Source organism: Felis catus, chromosome D4, assembly GCF_018350175.1.
Source record: "Felis catus isolate Fca126 chromosome D4, F.catus_Fca126_mat1.0, whole genome shotgun sequence".
Classification (NCBI taxonomy): domain Eukaryota; kingdom Metazoa; phylum Chordata; class Mammalia; order Carnivora; family Felidae; genus Felis; species Felis catus.
The window spans coordinates 82,174,231-82,194,484 of record NC_058380.1 but is presented as its reverse complement, the minus strand read 5'-3'; the positions used below and the strand labels follow the sequence as shown (position 1 = coordinate 82,194,484).

Genomic DNA, 20,254 nt, shown 5'->3' with positions numbered 1-20,254 from the left:
GTAACTCTCCAGGAATCGTCTCCAATCTGGCCTATTTTACCACCTCTCTTTATAAAGACTCTAGATGTCTTCTCCCAGTTTTCTTCCTAAAGGACTGACAGGACTCTTCCCCCCAGTTTTTAAGGCAAGTTGGCTTCAAACCCTTCAGTAGTTCCCTCCGCCTTCAAACCCCGCAGCCTCAGGGGCCTCAACCTCATTATCCAGTCTCGCTCCGTCAGACCATGGCGTACCCACCTGGCGTTTCCTGCAGCTAAATGTCTTGCTGCCTCTCCATCCCACAACCCCCTCAGGTCATCAGTGCAGAAAACGGTCACTGCCACTTCACCTCCCTGTCCCCACAGGGCCCCATATACCTGTTTCAGCACTTAGCGTACAGTGTGGCACCTGGTATTCTCAGTCTGAGTCTCAACACAGCTCGGGGACTTCCCCGAGAGCGAGGACCATCTGAGTGACCTTAGGCCTGACGTGCCCAGGCTGACTGGTACATGGACTCCTTTCGCTGGGCCGGGGCTCAGCTGGGAGGGGAGGGTTTCTGCCGAATCCCTGCACTCCCAGACACCAGGACCCTTGGGACCGGCAAAGCCTAGAGCGAGCTGGCCCTTCTGGACTCCTGCCCCAGCTAGCCGCGAGTGTGGATCCCACAGATAGGTTCTCTAGCCTGCAAATGGCAGAGGACTCCCAAATGTGCCGTGGAGCCGCTGTCCTGGCCCCTCATGAGGCACCTGCCCAGCTTCGGGGCAGCGGAGAGAAGACAGGGCAGAGGCTTCACTCACCGCCTTCCCTTCTTCAAGGCCGGGTGTAGAAGGGGTCCTGAAGGGCAGGTCACACGGGGAACACCGCAGGCTTGGGGAGACTGCTCTTCTTCCTGCCGCAGAGAAGGGGGCGAGGTGGTAAAGAGGGACGGCCGGGGCCCTGCGCATCCTTAGGGTGCAGGGGGACCCCGTAAGTAGAAAGGAACTTTCTGAAAGATGTGTCTGTCCATGCCGCCACTCTTCCTGAAAAGTGTTAGGGCTAGACCCCAGCTACTCGGACTGCCTTCTCCCCCACAGCTACTTCTCTTGCACATTCACATTTCAGGCCTCGAATTCCTCCCATCTCTTGCCTGGTGAGATGCTTTCACCTCCTGTAGGACTTCCTTAACCCTCCAACACGGGAATGGCGCCTGCCCCGGGAACACGGCACTGGATTTCACCAAGCGGGTCAAGTCTGCCGTGGTGGCGCACGCGTCGGCCTGGCAGAGGAGAAGCTCGTCTCCCCACACCCCGTGCCGCTGGCGCGCCGGAGCCGTAGGGGTGGGGAGGCGCCTGGGGCCCCCACACACCTGTCCTGACAGCGCCGAGGCTGCTCTTCTCGGACAGTGGGAGCAGGGAAAGGGGCCGGAGCACATAATGATGAAACCGGTTTCTACAAAGTGATGCTCTTTGTACCAAAATATTTAATGAATATGCTGTTAAAATAAAACCAACAAAAGAAATAGTAATACAATTTTACTGGTTTATATTTCAGTTCATAAAGTTGACACACTGAAACTACCCTAGCACAATGTCCACGCACCTAGTTTTAGATGGGCTTACAGCTGTTTTGGTAACTGAACAAGAAAGACACAGAAAGCGGTGGAGGGTGTGGTTCGGGGGGTGGGGGTTGCCATTGTTACCTCCCTTGTCACAGTGACCTCAGCAAGCGTTAGTATAGCCAACAGGAAAAGAGATACAAAACAACCCAAGAATCTTTATACACAAACCAGTGCCTCTTAGAACAGCTACCTGCACCCTGCGTGCGGAGACCAGATCATCGGCGCCAGCCCGTCAGCATATCACTATATAAATTAAAAGGTCTAGGTTATTTGTTTTTTTAAAGGTGCTAAAACCTCTATTCTGTAGTTTTGAAGTGAGAACCTGCAGCCCATCTGAACAGTGAGGTCTGCACCCAGCACACTCGGGGGAGGGCCCGGGGGCCCAGACAGCCAGGGAGGGACACGGGTCAGCAGGACCGGGCCTGGGCCTGTGCATCCCGCACATGTGTCTACACACACACACACACACACACACACACACACACACACACACACACACGGCGCAGTGTCCTCCTCGCCTGTATGACCTGTTGTGCAAAAGCACTAGGGACCTTGAAGTGATGGAGCGTTTCCCAGCTCTCGAGAGGGTGGGGGAGGAGAGTGGAGCCCAGCAGAACTGGAGTGACGTTAAGTGCCCAAATATCCACATAATTAGGTTGTGCAGATCAGTCTCGGTCTGGGATTTAAACACTGTCAGTTGGGCACACTGGGAAAAGATATTTATACACACACACACACACACACACACACACACACACACACACGACACATGAAGCAAAATAAGATTTGTCCACGTTATGATTCACCCTGTCTCACAGTCAGTCAAGTCGCCCAGCCCAGCCCTGTGACGTTTTGGCAGCTAACACTAAAAACGAGGAACTAGAAGAGTTGCATAGAATTGATCAGAAACGTGAATAATGCCAAACCCAACACCTGTGCAATGTGTTCTTTAACAAAACTAGGTGGCTTCAACTACAACCAGGAAACCCTCCTATTTAAAACAAAGTGCTTCTCCGCGTCTACCTGGAGGACCCTATGCTGGCACGAAGTAGATAAGAATTATTTGCGATACTGATCCCCTGCCCCCCCACCCCCACCCCACAATATATATATAATATGTATATTTAAAAACAAACAAAAAAAGATTAAAGGTTTAGAAAAAAACCAAAAGCCTGAAGGATCCCCAAACTCCGATAATGTCAACTCAGCCCTTGGGCTGGGTGAGATGGTGACCCACACCAGGAAGAGGCCTGGGAGCTCACACGGAGGATGGTTTCCCAGAGCGTGTCCAGAGCGTCACTCAGCCAGCAGGCCTGTTAGCATCAGTAGTTAGGAGAGCCTTACCCCAGAGAGGCTGCCTGCTTCATGAGCTCTGGTCCAATGACCTACCAACATGCTGCTATGGATCTGACTTAGGTACATTCTGGTCCTGGGACATGTCACAGAATCACACATCTGGCCAAAGAAGGCAACAAAAGGTGTCGTGTTTTCTGAAGGTGTCTGGAGGCAGCCACTTCGCTCAGCAAGTCTCTTTCCCTTGAACCCCCGTTGCCGTCTTTATGGAGCTCAGGGTTCGGTTAAACCACGTCTTCTTGGCGGCCTGTACCTCGTTCAGGGCAAGGCCTAAATGGTGCTCCAAGTCCTGCAAGGGGAACAATGTACGGTGAGCATGCTGGGCTTCAGTGTCAAGGGAGGTGCCTCCCGAGAGCTGAGCCAAGATAAGAATTCAGCCTATGTATTCTTGAGAGGCCTCTGGAAATTCCCCAGTCTCCACCTGGCATAAAAGGGTCTGGAATCCCTAGAGTTCTGGGATTTTTCCTAGTTAAGACCTCTTCATTTCTTGCCTCGTCTAACTTATTAAAACAACCTCCTAACTGAGCGCTTCCTTCTCTTATCCACCGACTGCACATCAGGCAGACAGAGCTAATGGTCTGGTTCAAAGCCCACGCCACTAATTTCCAGCAAAGACCTTTCAAATCTAGACTCCCTAGCAAGACATTTGAGATGTTTCATAACCTGGACCCAGAGACACTCTGCCAGCTCAGTGCCCACCTCCACCCCTGCCTTCCTGGCACTCCTCACTGGGCAGGCCCTCTCCTCCCTCTGCCGCTCAGCACGCCACTCCCTCCACCAGGGATGCTCACTGTTCTCTCTCTTCTGCAGCTGCAACCCTGGTTCATTCTTTGACCGCAGCTCACATACTGCTGCCTTGGTGGTGCTTTTCCTGATTGTCCTGGACAGTCACACAAGCCATGTCTTAGCTTTGCAACCCCAGCACCTAGAACAGGGCCTGGCAAAGAGCAGATGCCCAGTGAATGTGTGTGATGTGGGAGACCAGGCCCTAAGCTTTAGTCCTGAACTTAGTCCCTTCCACACACGGTGCTTAGGGCCCACTCTGTGCTCCGTATTATACTGGTGCTCGTGGAACTGGCCCGGCAGTGTGAAGATGGCCTAAGTAAGCCCCACTTTCTTCTTCGGAAGTGGAGGCTCAGATAAATCAGGTCACATGTTCAAAGTCACAAAGCTAGTTAAATGATGGGAGTTGGGACCTACGAGTTCGCAGTTAGGAAGTCCTCGGACACAGTGCCGAGAGCCCTTTCTGGGCATCATCTTACGTAGTCTTCAGAACAAACTATCAGATGGGGGGCCTTGTCTCCATTTGCAGATAAGGACTCTGAAGTGTAAAGAGGTTCTGTACTAACCCAAGGTCACAGTTTGGTGGTGCAGCTGTGATTTCAAAGCAGGTGTTCTCTGCTTCACCAAAAAGATCCCAAGGTTGATGGACAATTCTCTGATAAAGTCCAATTCTTATGACCGTCCAAATACTAATTAAACATCCGCTGGTAAATCGTAAGTAATGGGCTTCTTCCCACAGGGATTATGGTCAAAGGTTAAAAGGGAAAAAACCCCCAAACCATAAAGGTCACTTCCAGGGTTTCCAGCCCACGCGGGCTGGCCCAGGGCGGCGGCCGTTACCTGGATCTTGCACTCCGCTTCCACCAGCTGCAGCTTGGTCTGGGCCAGCTCCAGTTCCATCTCCCTCAGCTGGTTCTTCAGGGTCTCCTTCTCCTCATCTGTGTCCTCATCTAAAACCTCCTTGGCTGAGCTCAGGCCCTTTATGCGACCTTCCTTGTTGAAAAATTCCCGGCAGCGCTCACAGTCATCCACTTTTTGCTGAAATTGAAGGTCAGATGTGAAGAGGCAAAGAAGAGAAACCAGCCCTGCGGGAAGGTGTGGGCGCCTCCTTTTTGGGGAGCCAAGAGATGGCTTCTCGGTTGAGCACCACAGCTTCTGAAAAACTATGTTCTCTTTGGCAGATGCCCTACTGGAAAAGCCACGTGGTGTCATACACTAAAAGCAATAAAAATATTCTTATGTCCTGGTCTGTCACCTCCCTTCTAGGAACCTCGGTTAAAAAAACGAAGATGCAGTGAGTAAAGATTCACGTACAAAGATTTTCACTGTGGAATCAGAGACAGAAACAAAATGGGGCAGGGGGTGTAAACTATCCAACCGCTGTGGGAGAGGAAATACAGAGCTGTGCTGTATTTATACAAGGTAGTCTGTATGCAGCCTCTAAAAAGTTTTTGAGGAACTTTTCATAGCATGGTGAACTGGTTAAATGCTGGGTGACCAAGGACACAGAAATGTCTGTAAAGCATGGTTACAAATATTTACCACATTTCATCAAAGTAAGATGGCCCTGACTGGAAGAAACCCCATTTCATGTTCCTCTAAGAAAACATTCTTCCAATTAAGCCACTTTAGAAAGCCCTCAGTTATAAGGCATGTCCCAATTTCTCAGATGTGAATGTGGAAAAAATGAGTATCTCAGAATGAATGGCATTTTGTACGTTGAAATAAACACAGAAACTCAAAGAATGTACACCGAAGTGTTAATAATGGTGATGTTATTTGTGGGTAATACAATTACAAGGGTTTGTTTTCTTTCATTTTCCAAATTTTCTGCAGTGGGCATTAACAGTTTTAGAATCAGATAATAAGTCATATTTAAAAAATAGATACTGCTGTTTACACTCTACTCAGGGCGGAGGCCAGGTGTATTCTCGCTCCAGGTAAACTGATGTGTGTGCGAGGCCATGAGCACATCCCTCCCACCCTCCTGTCCACGGGGTCGTAAGTGTGTTAGAAAAGCATCTTTCGGTAAATTACTCCTCTCCGAAAAATGTGGTAAGTGCTTCTAACACAGGGACAGCCTAAAGAAAGAAAGCACCAAGTTACAAAAGCCCCCAAACTGGCAACAAAACAAAAACATTACACAAAGTCCTCGTTGTTTTGGGATCCATTATAAGCAGAAGTAATTGAGCTCCGAAGGGGAGGAGTGTCCCAGTGTACAGAACACAGGGAATGACAAGTGACACCACAGGCTCCTGGTCTCTGCACCCCTACCCTCAAGCAAAACCCACTGCTGGCTGGACTCCTTCACCTCTGTGCCCTGCAGTGATCACCTGCTGTACTGACGACATTCGGAAATCCTGGGTCGCCTTTTTTTTTTTTTTCAGTCACGATATCCAGAGGATGTTAAGTGGATTTATAAGGAAAAGGCCAATTGTATTTTAAGATTGAAAACCAGATCTCTGGGTCTCATCTGTACTCCCTTCCAGAGGAGACCGGCACACCACCAGCTGTCAGCCAGGCCATGACAGGAACCTAACAGGGTACTGGGTGGCTTCTCTCATGTTTGAAATCAAAGGGAAATCAAACTACCCTCTCCCAAAATCTGTTGTGCTGAACAAAGCCATAAAATGAAGTAGGTTGTACAGAATCTCTTTGGTAGAGGAAAACTTACCCGAATTTTCTCAATTTCCACTTTATTAGCTGTCTGCTGCTTCTCCAATCTTTCACTCAACTGAGAACAAATCTACAGAAACAAATGAAATGAGACAATCTCTTGAGCAGTGTCATCATCCGCATAACCTGGGTTTGGGATGAATCCGGCAGTGGAAGCTGGACCGTGCTGAGTGGAGAGGACGGTACTTGCACACCGGGTGGAGGTGGTGCCGGGGGGACGAGTCGAGTCGGGGGAAGAGCAGAGGTTCCTCTGGTTGGGCCACCTCCATATCCATGGGCCTAGGACTCGAGGAACTCACTGGTGCCCCACTCAATGGCCAACGGTTTACACACACTTGACAGACTCACAAGCCGGCACGAGATCCAAGTTTAGGAAAGAACAAGACCAGTTATGTTCTTAAAACTGAAACCAGCCAGGGAGAGAAGTGGTTCTACGGCCTACGAGCATAGGTGAATGTGAGGCCGTAAGAACAGAGCGTGGCGGGGCGCCTGGGTGGCGCAGTCGGTTAAGCGTCCGACTTCAGCCAGGTCACGATCTCGTGGTCCGTGGGTTCGAGCCCCGCGTCAGGCTCTGGGCTGAGGGCTCAGAGCCTGGAGCCTGTTTCCGATTCTGTGTCTCCCTCTCTCTCTGCCCCTCCCCCGTTCATGCTCTGTCTCTCTCTGTCTCCAAAATAAATAAACGTTGAAAAAAAAAAAAAATTAAAAAAAAAAAAAAAAAAGAACAGAGCGTGGCTCTCATTTATTAAATGCCTATTTATCGGTGGGGCAGGGTGCCAGGCCCTCTACAGACACGATCTTATGGAACCCTCATGACGGTTCTCTGAGACAGGGACCATTTCTCTTATTTTCCCGTTACAAATCAGTGACGTCACTTGCCCGGTGAAGTACAGTGACCGGTCGGTGCGGGTGGCAGAGCCGGGAAGCCCAGGGTGTGGAGGGGACACACTCATCCAGGCGAGCAGGGCTTCCAGAGCATGTGGCCCACCAACAGTGCACTCACTCACCTGCTTGTAGTCACCAATGATGGAACTGTTTTTTCTAATCTCAGATTCTGCTTTGTCGAGTTCCCGACGACACATTTCTTTTAACTGCAGGTGTTAAAAAAAAAAAAAAAAGGAAAAGTGAATGTCTTAAAGGAAATACAAAGCTCTGGCACTAACTGCTCTGTTCTGGGCTTTCCAAAAAGTAACCAACCTACTCAGGAAGCGTTCTGTTTCACCTGCCTGGTCTTGATGCCAGGAGAGGGAGAGAACAGTCAAAACGCTTCCATAAAAGATCAAACCCCGTTTCGGAGTGGGGCTTTGGTTAAGGCTCCCCCTGCCAGTGTAGCACACCCGTGAGCCTGAGCTGAGGACACAGCATAAACCAAACAGACTCAAGGGCTCATCAGAGAATTGCTCCTTCCTCATGATGGAGAAAACGCCCTGCTCTCATTCAGGCTGTCCTGACGGAGACTAAACAGCATGACCATTACGGAGAACCGTGAGGGCAAGAAAGGGCTTCCTCTGTGGTGCGAAGCATCCAAAGCTCTTCGTCCCAAGGCTGCGGGTCTGTGCCCCCAGTGACTGTGGAGGGCTAGCTCAGGATAGGCCTTCCAGAGTTTGCTCCGTGGCGGAGATGCCAGCGGACAGGTAGGGGAAGAGCTAGACATTATATGATGGCTGCTTTCCTTCTGCAGAAATGCTAAAATAACTCCCTTCTTTGTCGCACTCGGATGCTGACACACAGGAGTTTCTCTTGCCCCAAGAAAGGATGGCCTTTGCCCCACTGTCTCCTGCTACGCTCCAATTATTAACAACCATTATGCTTTACACAGTAAATTAAAAAAGCCTTTGGAGGGAAACTGAAGCCAGCTGTCTGCGGGTTCCCCAGTGGCAGCAGGAAGCCGCCAGTTGGACTCATGACTCTCAAGACACAGAGGCACGTGGGAGGGCTGAGCTTCCCTTACCTGAGCAGACTCATCTTCCAGCCGTCTCTTCTCTTCCTCCGCATCAATCAACTTCTGTTTGGTCATAAGCAGCTCCTTATTGAGTGCATCTGCCTTCTCTTCAGCCTGAAGCATGTAAGAGATGCTGTCACACAACAAGAATCGAGAACCGGATGGGGTCTGAATTGGCCAGCACAATCCCATTTTAACGTGACTGGGAAACTGATCCAGAGAGGGGAAATGACATGCCTGAGGTCACACAGAGACTCTCATGCACAAGTGCCTGGCTCAGTCTCTTGCACAGACATTGTGCAGGACAGTGGTGAGGGGCTCAGCCTTTGGCATCAGATAGCCTGGGCTCAACTCCCATCATTCCCGAATCATGTGCCACTTGAACAAGTCACTGAGAATCATTCTGAACTTCAGGCTTGTCATATGAGGGATAAAACACAGAAAGGACTCCGCACAGCACCTTGAATACAGTAAACACTCAATAAAAGGTACCTGTCATTATCACTAATAATAGTAATGATAAATTCTGGTTTTCCTCCTCCAGACTCTTAGTATTTCATGTGCTTCATCAAACAAGTTCTGCACCTCATTCTCATCACTTGATAAAGGAAGCCACCTCTCTCCTGACACTCTCTTTTCATTATCTGAAATGGCCACCCTCCACCCCAGTGTTTTTTGAAAGCATACAAAAGTCTGGTGGGTAGATCTGTGGGTCTAAGTGAAAATGATGCACCTATGCCAGATACAGGAGTCCCTGAGACTGGACATTTCAAGGATAAGTGAAGAATGAGCATGTTAGAGGGCACAAGCTCCTAGTTACAGACCACTAGATATGGAGGGTCTTTGTTATATACCAACCTCCTTTTTAACAATGAATGGATGGTGGATTCCCTGAAACTAAACAGCATTTCTGATGTCACCTAGCTAAAGAGGTATCATGGAGGGGCACCTCAGTTGGTTAAGCGTCCAACTTCGGCTCAGGACATGATCTCACAATTTGTGGTTCTGAGCCCCGCATCGGGCTCTGTGCTGACAGCTTACAGCCTGGAGCCTGCTTCAGATTCTGTGTCTCCATCTCTGCCCTCCCCCACTCATGCTCTGTCTGTCTCTCACTCTCTCTCTCTTAAAAATGAATGTTACAAAAAATTAATTAAAAAAAAAAAGAGGTGTCATGGAGCCCCTGGCACATTCCACTATACCACCTCCCCTGATGTATCTTCTTTGGGGGGATCAGGATCTGCAGGGCTGAGGCCTTACATGGAGAACTGAGAATGGCATGATAATGCAATCTCAAAAAGGCATTAATTACAGGCAAACTGCGCAAGTGTGCAATTAAGTGGGGTCCAAGAGTTAAGGCCAATCCTTTCTGGGGAGTGGCTTGTCATCTTCTTCTACAGCTCAAACCCAAGAAGCAATCAAAAGGGAAATGAGAATCAAACAAGAGAGGAAATAACTAGTAAAGAGAGGCAAGTCCCGTTAAAGACTTGTTTTACTTTAATCTGTGGAGCAACCTATTACCTCTCTTTTCCCTCCCCTGGACTCAGTTATCCTCTTCTGAGAAGTAATTTGGAGCTTGCGGCACATTCGTACGTTCTCTCAGCTATTCATCATCACTATCATGGTAGTGATTCTAAGAAGTGTGAAACGGCCAGGATATGAATTGGGTCTTTGAAGTCAAGTCTTCCCTGCCCACCGTGGCTCCCCAGTTTGTTAAAAAAAAAAAAAAAAGAAAGAAAGAAAGAAAAGAAAAGCAAATGGGGAAGTGATTCCTTCACGTTCTCACAGCGCATGTAGCAGAGCTGTAATCTACAACCAGGTGGCGTGACATTAAGCCCAGTGTTGGTGCTGTCACGCCAAGAAGTGACTCTCAATGCTGTGAAAGGGAGGTGCACAGAAACTAATGGACTGGCCTGACCAGCATCCCCTAAGGGCACCACACTCCCTGCACTCCATCTGCATAAGCATAGGAAGAGGGAGGGTCTGGAGAGAATAAACACAAATCCAGACTTCCACTTCTGGTCATGAAGGACTAACAGGGACCAGATTTACCCTATCACTGTAAACAAAAAACTGGATAAAATGTATGAAACTACTATTTTCAGACAATGAAAATAATAAATGCAGGACTGTGGTTCCTGGGAGAAAGAAAACAAACAAGATGAATTCTACTACCACCCTGGATTTCTACCTAGAGGCACATTCTGGACAAGAAGTAGGGCAAAGGGTTCCAAATAGCACATCTCAAAACATCAAGGAGGCAGAGTTAAGGGGCCAGAGATGCTGACAGAGGCCTGGAAATAAGAAAGCTCTGGAATAGCTAATAAGGTAATAAAGGAGATAAACTCAAATCATGAAAATACCCAATTAAACCAAGGAAGGCAGAAAAGGAGAAAGAAAAGAAATAAAAAGCAAATGCAACAAATAGCCAAATAGCAAGATGGTAGACTTAATCTACCATATAAGTAATTACATTAAATGTAACTGGCCTAAACATTGCAGTTAAAAGAAGCGGATTATCAGACTCAATAAAATAAGCAAGACCCAACTATAAGCTGGCTACAAAAGACCATTTTAAATATAAAGACACAGATATGTTAAAAGCCAAAGGATGGAGAAAGATGTACCATGCAATATAATGAAAGTTGGAGTGACTACATTAATATCAGACAAAGCAGATTTCAGAGCAGAGTATTGCCAGAGACAAAAAGTGACATTTCATAACAATAAAGGACTCATTCCACTGAGAAGGCGTAATAATCTGAAATGTATGCATAAATTCAAATTACAGGAAATTAAAGCTGACATAACTGAAAGGAGAAATAAATGCACAGAGACTTCCTCACTGTTCTCTCAGTAAGTGATGGAACAAGCAGAGGGAAAACAAGTTTATGGAAGATTTTAACAACACTCAATCAACTTGACCAAACTGACATTTATAGAAGACTGTACCCACAACAAAAGAACACACACATTTTCCAAGTGCTTGTGGGACATGCACCCAAATAGAGCAAAAGTAGGCCCTAAAATAAGCATAAATATATTTTAAAAGGATTAAAATCAGAAAGGATATGTACTCCAACCACAAATGAATTAAATTAGAAATTAACAACAGAAAAATCTCTGGGAAAAATCCTTAATAGTTGCAAATTAAACAACTAATACTAATAGTTGCTTAATAAACTAATACTAATTGATACTAACCAATTCACAGGTCAAAGAAAAAATAGGAACTGAATGAAAATAAAAACAAACCTATCAGAATGTGTAGGATGCAGCTGAAATAGTGCTTGAGGGGGATATGTAACTTTAAAATGCTTATTTTAGGAAAAAAGGGGTCCAGGGGCGCCTGGGTGTCTCAGTTGATAAACTTCTGGCTTCTGCCCAGGTCGTGATCTCATGGTTCCTGAGTTCGAGCCCTGTATCAGGCTCTCTGCTGTCAGCACAGAGCCTGCTTTGGATCCTCTAACCCCCCTCTTTCTCTCTGCCCCTTCCCTGTTCACGTGCTTTCTCTTTCTCAAAAATAATAAATTAAAAAAAAGGTTTTTTTTTATTTTTTTTAATTTTTTTTAACGTTTATTTTTGAGACAGAGAGAAACAGAGCATGAACGGGGGAGGGTCAGAGAGAGAGGGAGACACAGAATCTGAAACGGGCTCCAGGCTCTGTGCGGTCAGCACAGAGCCCGACGCAGGGCTCGTACTCACGGACTGCGAGATCATGACCTGAGCCGAAGTCGGACGCTTAACCGACTGAGCCACCCAGGTGCCCCAAAAAGTTTTTTTTTTAAAGAAAAAGAAAAAAAGTGTCCAAAACTAATGATCAAGCTTTCCCTTTAAGAAGCTAGAAAAAGAGGGGTCCCTGGGTGGCTCAGTTGGTTGAACGTCCAACTCCGGCTCAGGTCATGATCTTGTGGTTCAGGAGTTCAAACCCCCTATCAGGATCACTGCAGTCAGTGCAGAGCCCACTCTGGATCTTCTGTCCCCTTCCCTTTTGCCCTTCCCCCACCCATGCTCTCTCAAAAATAAACATTAAAAAAAAAGCTAGAAAAAGAGCAAACTAAACTAAAAAAGAAGTTAGAAAAAAAATAACAGAAAGGAGAAATCAATGGAACAAAACAAGCAGAAACAAAAGAAACCAAAAAGTGGGTTTTGAAGAAATCAACACACTTGATAAATTTCTAGAAATGTCAGATCAAGGGAAAAGAAGACACAAATTCATTCCATATCAGGAATGAAAGACAGACCATCTCAGTAGATCCTATAAACATTAAAAGAAATACCAATGGAAATACCAATGACTTTGCCAATACATTAGATAACTGACATGATTATGTTACGTGAAAGACAGAAATGATAAAAGTAGACACATGAAGAATTAGAAAATTTGAATAGCTCTGTGTCTGGAAGTAAACTGAATTCATTATTAAATAATTTCCAAAGAAAATTCCAGGCCCACATGGTTTCACTAGGTAAATCCAAGATTTAATCAAGGAAGAATGCTACACAAAGGGCTTAAGAAAACAGGAGGGAATGCTTCCCAATTTATTTTTGAAGGCCATCATTACCCTGACACCAACACAAAATTAAGGAAACTCCAGACAAATATTCCTCATGAACACAGAAATTTTAATACAAATAAAAATCTGAAGGGAAAAAAAGGAAACCCTAAATTTCCTCGGAATGCAAGGCTGGTTTACATTAAAAAATCAAATTATGTCACCATATTAACAGAATTACGAGAAATAGTAAATAATCATCTTAACAAATGCAGGAAGAATAACAAAACTCGACACCCATTCATGACAAAAACTCAGCAAACAGGAAGAAAGGAGAACTTCCTCAACCTGATCTCTGGAAAATCTACAGGTGACACCTGTGACATGGCAACAAGGGAGCCTCATTGGGAGGGGGCCTCTCCCGTTCAACACTGTTCTGAAGATCCTGGTCGGTGCAGGAAGGCAAGAAAAAGGCCTAAAGACTCAAAAGGAAATAAACTGTCTTTATTCCGAGATGAAATGATTGTGTATGTGGAAAATCCTAAATAACAAACAAAAATAGCTATTAGAATCCTAAGCGAATTCAGCAAGGTCACAGGATAGAAGGTCATGTAATCAGTTTTATTTCTATTTTTAAATTTTAAATATTTATTTAGTTTTGGGAGAGCACGAGCAGGGGAGGGGCAGAGAGGGGGCAGAGGATCTGAAGCGGGCTCTGCACTAATGGGCTGATAGCAGTGAGCCCAATGCGGGGCTCGAACTCACAAATCATGAGATCGCGACCTGAGCCGAAGTTGGACACTCACCAACTGAGCCACCCAGGTGCCCCTAATCAGTTTTGTTTCTAGAGATTGTCAAGAAATTATTGGAAAATGCATTTAAGAAAACAATATCCTTTACAATAAATTTAAAAATGTGCAAGCCTTGTTAACTGACAACTAAAAACAATGCTGAAATTGAAAAAGACCCAAATAAATGAAAATTATAACCTATTCATGGATTGGAAGGTTCAAATACTATTTAGATGATAATTCTCCCCAAGCTGATTTATACATTCAATGCAACCCTACTCAAAATCCCAGAAGGCTGTTATTTCTAGAAGCTGACAAATTGAGTCTATTAGTTATATAGAAATGCAGATGATAGAAGAACCAAACTGTTTTTTTTTTTAACGTTTATTTATTTTTGAGACAGAGACAGAGCATGAATGGGGGAGGGTCAGAGAGAGAGGGAGACACAGAATCCGAAACAGGCTCCAGGCTCTGAGCTGTCAGCACAGAGCCCGACGTGGGCTCGAACTCACGAACCGCGAGATCATGACCTGAGCCGAAGTCGGACCTGTTTTGTTTTTTTTTAATTTTTTTTTTTTCAACGTTTATTTATTTTTGGGACAGAGAGAGACAGAGCATGAACGGGGGAGGGGCAGAGAGAGAGGGAACCGCAGAATCGGAAACAGGCTCCAGGCTCTGAGCCATCAGCCCAGAGCCCGACGCGGGGCTCGAACTCACGGACCGCGAGACGGTGACCTGGCTGAAGTCGGACGCTTAACCGACTGCGCCACCCAGGCGCCCCCGGACCTGTTTTTTAAGAACAACAAAGAGGATTCCCATGACCTGATTTTCAGACGGTGAAGCTATAGCAATGACGACCGTGGGGTTAGCATAAGGACACGCACATAGATTAATGGAGCAGGTATGGAACTGAGGAGACCCATACACACAACTGATTCTTGACAGGCCCAAATAATTCATTCGGGAAAGGTTCACAAGCTGCTCAAGGTCACAGATGTAATGCTTAGTGCAGCCAGAATCCAAATCTCAGCAGGAGGGCTCCCGAAAGTTTCCCTCTCACTCTGACGCTGCGCTCAGTGCAGACAGCAAGTGTGCCAGAGGGGACTCACTGTTGGCCTTGTGCCAGGTGCCTTGCACAATGTTAGATCTGGGTATTACTCCCAGGCCACAGAGGAGAAAGCATGGCTGGGGTCACCTAGGGACCCAGTGGCTAACTAGTAATTTCCATATTAACAAAAGTGACAGATGAGGAACAAGAAAAGTGACATAAAACATCAACTGGAAAAGTGTTCTGGAAACCCGGTAAGTCACATACCATAATTTTACTCTGGGATGCAAGAAGGGAAAAGCTGAAGACAATGAAGTTCTTTCAAAAACCTGACTGAGTACCTGAAGGCCAAAAACAAAAAAAGGGGTGAGAGAACACCACAGCCCTCCCTTCAGAACCTCAGTTGGTTTTCAGTGACGATTCAAAAGAAACGAGAAGACAGACTTGTGGGAAGGTCTGTCTTAGTGGAGATGGCTGACACTACAGGATGGGACCTCAGTTTGATGTTCAGGGCCCTGCTCCTCTGAGCCAACTTAGGAATGTGAGCTCTGACGTCAGGCCATCTGGGTTCCAATCTGAGGGCTGTGGCACTGACTGACAGTGGGATCCATGTCAGACAGTTTACCTCTTTTGCCTCAGGTCTTCACCAGTAAAATGGGGATCAACACTCCTGCTGTATCCCTTGGGCACTTTTTGAGATGAGCACTGGGTGTTGTATGGAAACCAATTTGACAACAAATTTCATATTAAAAATAAATAATAAACAAACAAACAAATAAATAAATAAATAAATGGGGATCGCACTTTATCCCTGACATAACATGGGTTGTTTTGAGGATCTGATAAGACAGTAAGTAAAAAGCACTTAGGGCAACGCCTAGAACTAATTAAGTGCTCAAAAAAGGTTTGCTGTTATGTATCACTATCTATGGTTTTGATGTAGTTAATGACATCAAATCGTACCTTCTCGCTCCTTATTTATTTACCTATTTTTTAAAGTTTATTCTAAGGGGGGAGGGGGGGGGCGGGGGGGGGGAGAGAGAGAGAGAGAGAGAGAGAGAGAGAGAGAGAGAGAGAGAGAGTAAGAGAGAGAGAGAATGAATCCCAAGCAGGCTCTGCACTGTCAGCACAGAGCCCAACACGGAGCTCAATCCCACAAACAGTGAGACCAAGACCTGAGCCGAGATCAAGAGTCAGATGCTTAACCAACTGAGCCACTCAACCAACTGAGCCCCTCAGGTGCCTCTTTTTTCCGTATTTATTTTGGAGACTGTGGCACTGTAGAAAAGACTGGGGCATTCCAATTAGATGGGCCTGGGTTGGGTTCCTGGCTCTGCTTCCTCTGGGGCGCTTCCATCTCTCTGAGTCTCAAGTTTCCTGATTGTTAAAAAAAAGTCCTCATCCATAAATGAGGCTCATAAACCCTCCTCAGAAGGCTGAGACAAGGTTATGAGATACCAGAGGTTAGCAAAGTGCCTATCACAGTGCCTATCATTCGTGATCAGGAAATGGGAATTCACATTACTTTTAACTATTTCTCACTTTGGTATCAGGAATGTTAAAGGACCTAGTTCTTTACTGTGTCAGGATAATACAACTTGAAAAAAGGTTTATACCTTTACCTTTTTAGGGGCAAGCTTCAAGAACATATGAAGTCTGTGATCCACCTTAAACAGGGGCACACCAGTGTGATTACTGGGGCTGTCCAATGAGAATGCAACAGCTCCAAGTAAACATCCACCTGGATCCTAGCTTAAGTTGCCTCTTCACATCATTCCTTTGTGGAACACAAAGCTCCTACCCAGGACCCGTCTTCTTTGGTCTTTTTCACCTCCTTTCGGCATGATCTCCAGCTTCTGTGGAGCCGCCGCAGGTGTGCGCTGTGGCCCTGCTTCAGCAGTTCGTGCTCAGTGTAACCCAGCTCCCTCCATGCACTTGGCAGAAAGGCCTGAACAGGGAGGGGATGATTCTATTGTGTTCCTGCGAAGAACAGAGGGCATGCCGGGAATCTGCACCATAGGGAGGGGACTCGAACCTGATGGCCAGACTGTGGTAAACCAAAAGACAGTAAGAGCTCTAGGTTCCGGTTACTGAGGGCTAATGACCTTGAAACCGCCTCCCTGCAAAAACTGGAAAAAGGAGACTTCCCAGTTACATGCAGCTTTGTGCAGCTGCCAAGCAGAGGCACTGACACTGCCTGTGGCGAATACTTTGGTGGCGTTTTTCACATACACCGAGTCATGGCATTCTCACTGTCACGCTACTGTTCTACCTCTGCACATTTTACTCTACTTGGAAGGAGTGTAATTGCTACTAGAATACAGGTCTGTCCAAAAATTTTTACTCCATTATTCTATTTCTAAAGAGAATAAAAACCAGTATGTACTGCCGTCTCACTCTCTCATCTCACTTGTGAACCACTTTGAGAAACTAATGAAAGCAGGGACTTTCAAAGAAAAACAGAACACAGCTGTTTTCATACATATTTGGTGGATGTCAAGGACCCCGTGAAGTTCATAGATCTTATGGGGGTCAACATGTCATGTAAGTCCCCTGGGAACCCTCAACAGCCTGAGCCTTCTCTAGAACCTCAGGAAACCAATGAGCAGAACAGTAATCTTAGGAGCCTGACAAGGAAATCTGAGTCAGATGTTGGCAAACTACAGTTCATGTGCCAAATCCAGCCTGCCACCTATTCTTGTAAATAAAGTTTTATTGGAACACAGCCACGCTCATTCCTTTACTTACTGTCTACGGCTACTTCTGTGCCAGTGGCAGAGTTCGATGTTGCAACACAGACCATATGGCCCACAAAGCCGAGACTGTTTACTATCCATCCCTTCACAGAGAAAGTTTGCCAACTTCTGACCTAAACGACATATGAAAGACTACACTTGTTCAAGGGGAGGCTTATAGTATAGAAAATGGACAAATACCCTGCCAGGAAAGCCATCACCGTGATCCTTACGATTAGGAAAAGCAAAGAAAGAACATCTGCCAACTGAAATTACTGGCGAAACGGCAAGCTGCTGAGGCACTGAGCCTTGTAACCATCAGCAATGCTTATTCAACAGGCACCTAACATGCAGGATAACAGAATCTCTTCTCAGGGAAGGTAAGTAAATTATAATGATTAAATGCTCCTGCCAATTGTGAGGGCATACAAATTAGTCACAAGGCCTCTTATCAAACAATGATGGGAAAGGAGTTTGAGGGCTGCCTGTTTGACAAGAACGTGGGAAGGAGGGCTTAACGGAAAACCCCCGAAGGGAAGGAGGGAGGCAACAGTGATAAGAGCAAGTGGTATCACAGGAAGGACACTTTGTAGGTGATGTGTTAGGACAATAAATACTACCATTCAAGGACTGCACTCGATGAGGGGAGAAGCCAAGAGTTTCAACAGAATCCATCCCTTCTGCCAAGTAAGACTCACGTTATCCAGGTCCTTGCGCAGTGCAATCTTGCTGGTTACCAGCTCGTGGGCTAAGTCATCATTTTCCTGTTCCAACCTCATGTTAGCTTCTTGTAGACGCCGGTTCTCTCGCTGAAATGTAGAAAGAAACCAGTTATACAACATGTAGAAATGTGATGAAAATGACAATTTCTCAGGCCTGACCCTCAAAACTCATTTCTGAGTCCTATGGAAATCACGGGAGGAGAGGCTGGTCCTAACGTGCTGGCAGCCAGCACTTTCTTCTTTTCTGTCTCTGGTGAGAAATACCTAACTGGTTCCAGCGACTCTGTCAAGCAGTTACTTCAGATTAACTGTGACAGAAGTCCACTGAACTGTGACAACCCAGGCAGCTGGCTTAAAGCACAACAGATCTTACTTTCCAATTTGCAAATTCAAACTGAAACTTGAACCCAGAAACAGTGGAACTGAATTTTAAAAAGCACTCAACAAAGCTAGTTACAGGCACAATCATATGCAAGGAAGGCCTGAAAGGTCTTCACATCGCCCGGGCCATAAGCAAACCAACCTCAAATCGCTCGATCGGGTCTTCTTGTTGGGCCTGCTGTTCCCTCATGGTGTGATATTCTTTTTCAAATTTTTTCAATTTCTTCTGACTAATCTGTAGGATAAACCACAGCACAAATTAAAAAGTATCAGAAGTGGTGAGTGTCTCAGGGCCTGCACTGAAGACCAAGACCTCTGCTGACCTGAGCATCTCCGATCACTCCGGGAGTGGTGTTTCCTATTTGCGGAGGGGAATCATCACGGTGGAGCGAAAGCTCAGGACACAGATTTCTTCATCACTAGGGTCTAGGGTTCTGCTCAGGATAATGGCTTCCTAAGATTTTTACTAACAGTGTTAGAATGAATACCCTATGATGACCCTTCCTACCTGAGTTCTGGGTCCTGTTGTTCCTAATCGTCACTTTCTTCCTCCACCATTTTATTTCACACATACCAGCACTACCGAAAGGTGCTTTCAATCTGTGACCTCAGGACACCTCTACAAGATATGGTATTATCATCCTCATTTTATAGGCAAGTTAATGGACGTATAAGGAGATTACATAACTTGACCAAGGTCACTCAGTTAGGGACTGACAGGTTGGGGATTTGAGCCCAGTCAGCTAAACTCCATGCAAAGTCCAAGCTGAACTCACCTTACTATCCTCCTATCTATCACTTTTCCTCTCTACTAGCTCCTTCTGAGCTGCTTTCAAATAGACACAATTCCCTCTGCCCTTAAAAACACCATTCTGCCGACCACTCTGCTTAGCTGCTTTTTTACCCCATCAAACTACTGTCCTCTTTCTCTCACACTTCTTACCAGCCACTGCAAACCACAGGTGTATGTATACATTTCGCTTCCATTGCTTCATGGCCTCTCTTTAATCTCTCTAAATCAAGCTTTTGTTCTGACTACTCTATAGAAAATACTCTCTTGAAGGTCACTAGTGGTTTCTTTATCACTCCATCCAGTGGGTCATAATTCTCCCCAATTCGACTACAAAGTTCCAGCCTTTCACTCTTTAACATCACCAACGGACTCTTCTTCCCTCCAGGCAATCTTTTTTCTCTTTATTCTCTTGGCTCTCCTTCTACCTAAACAGCTCCCCTCCCCTCTTATAGGCTGGTCCTTTTTTTTTTTTTTTCTTCAACCTGAACGTAACCAAGGGCATCCTTTCAAGATGCAACTCTTACACTTCTGTTTGACTCCTTCCTCTAAACCACTAACCCTTTGGTATTTTTTAAATTACACTTTGAAAGACTATGAAATACAAGACATAGAGAAGTGCTAAAATAAATACGTGCAATTTAAGCACTGATCATAAAGCAAATGCTCATTCCTTTCCGAAGCTTCAATAATCAGCACAGCACTGCTGGCTCACAAATCGGGACTTTTAGCCCCCAGTTCCAGGAATTAGGGATCTCAGAGGTAGGCTCCTCTTACTTCCTTATTTTCTAGACAAAGAAATGGAGACCTAGAAAGGGGGTGGGGCAGCCTCAGTGTGCAGCATCTCCAAATCCTGTTCCATGATTTCCTTTCCATCTTACTTGAGCTGCCCTGGTGTTTCCTCCCATGGACTCTATGGATACTGCCCTCGTCGGATGTTTACAGGTCTGCCTCAATCAGAGCTTATTCC

The 20,254-nt window shown here is 46.0% G+C and overlaps 2 protein-coding genes across 7 annotated transcripts in view; one reads left to right on the top strand and one right to left on the bottom strand.

Annotated features, from left to right (window-relative positions):
• The window catches only part of LOC101080491 (spermatid perinuclear RNA binding protein), a 77,845-nt gene extending 75,502 nt beyond the window's left edge, over positions 1-2,343 (top strand). Inside the window, exon 17 of the mRNA XM_045043522.1 lies at positions 1,078-2,343. Coding sequence (XP_044899457.1) covers positions 1,078-1,109 — 32 coding nt within the window. The 3' untranslated portion in view covers positions 1,110-2,343. The remainder of the gene's footprint in view (positions 1-1,077) is intronic.
• Positions 1,416-20,254, bottom strand: part of RABGAP1 (RAB GTPase activating protein 1) — a 178,893-nt gene continuing 160,054 nt past the window's right edge. For 5 of the 6 annotated variants that reach the window (XM_045043519.1, XM_045043520.1, XM_045043521.1 and 2 more), the window contains 7 exons: positions 18,637-18,729; positions 18,090-18,200; positions 8,334-8,438; positions 7,390-7,473; positions 6,384-6,455; positions 4,550-4,747; positions 1,416-3,215 (listed from right to left, as the gene is read on the bottom strand). In XM_045043519.1, coding sequence (XP_044899454.1) covers positions 3,093-3,215; positions 4,550-4,747; positions 6,384-6,455; positions 7,390-7,473; positions 8,334-8,438; positions 18,090-18,200; positions 18,637-18,729 — 786 coding nt within the window. In that variant the 3' untranslated portion in view covers positions 1,416-3,092. Of the gene's footprint in view, positions 3,216-3,717; positions 3,864-4,549; positions 4,748-6,383; positions 6,456-7,389; positions 7,474-8,333; positions 8,439-18,089; positions 18,201-18,636; positions 18,730-20,254 lie in introns of all 6 variants that reach the window. The other variant, XR_006589089.1, reaches the window with a different exon arrangement.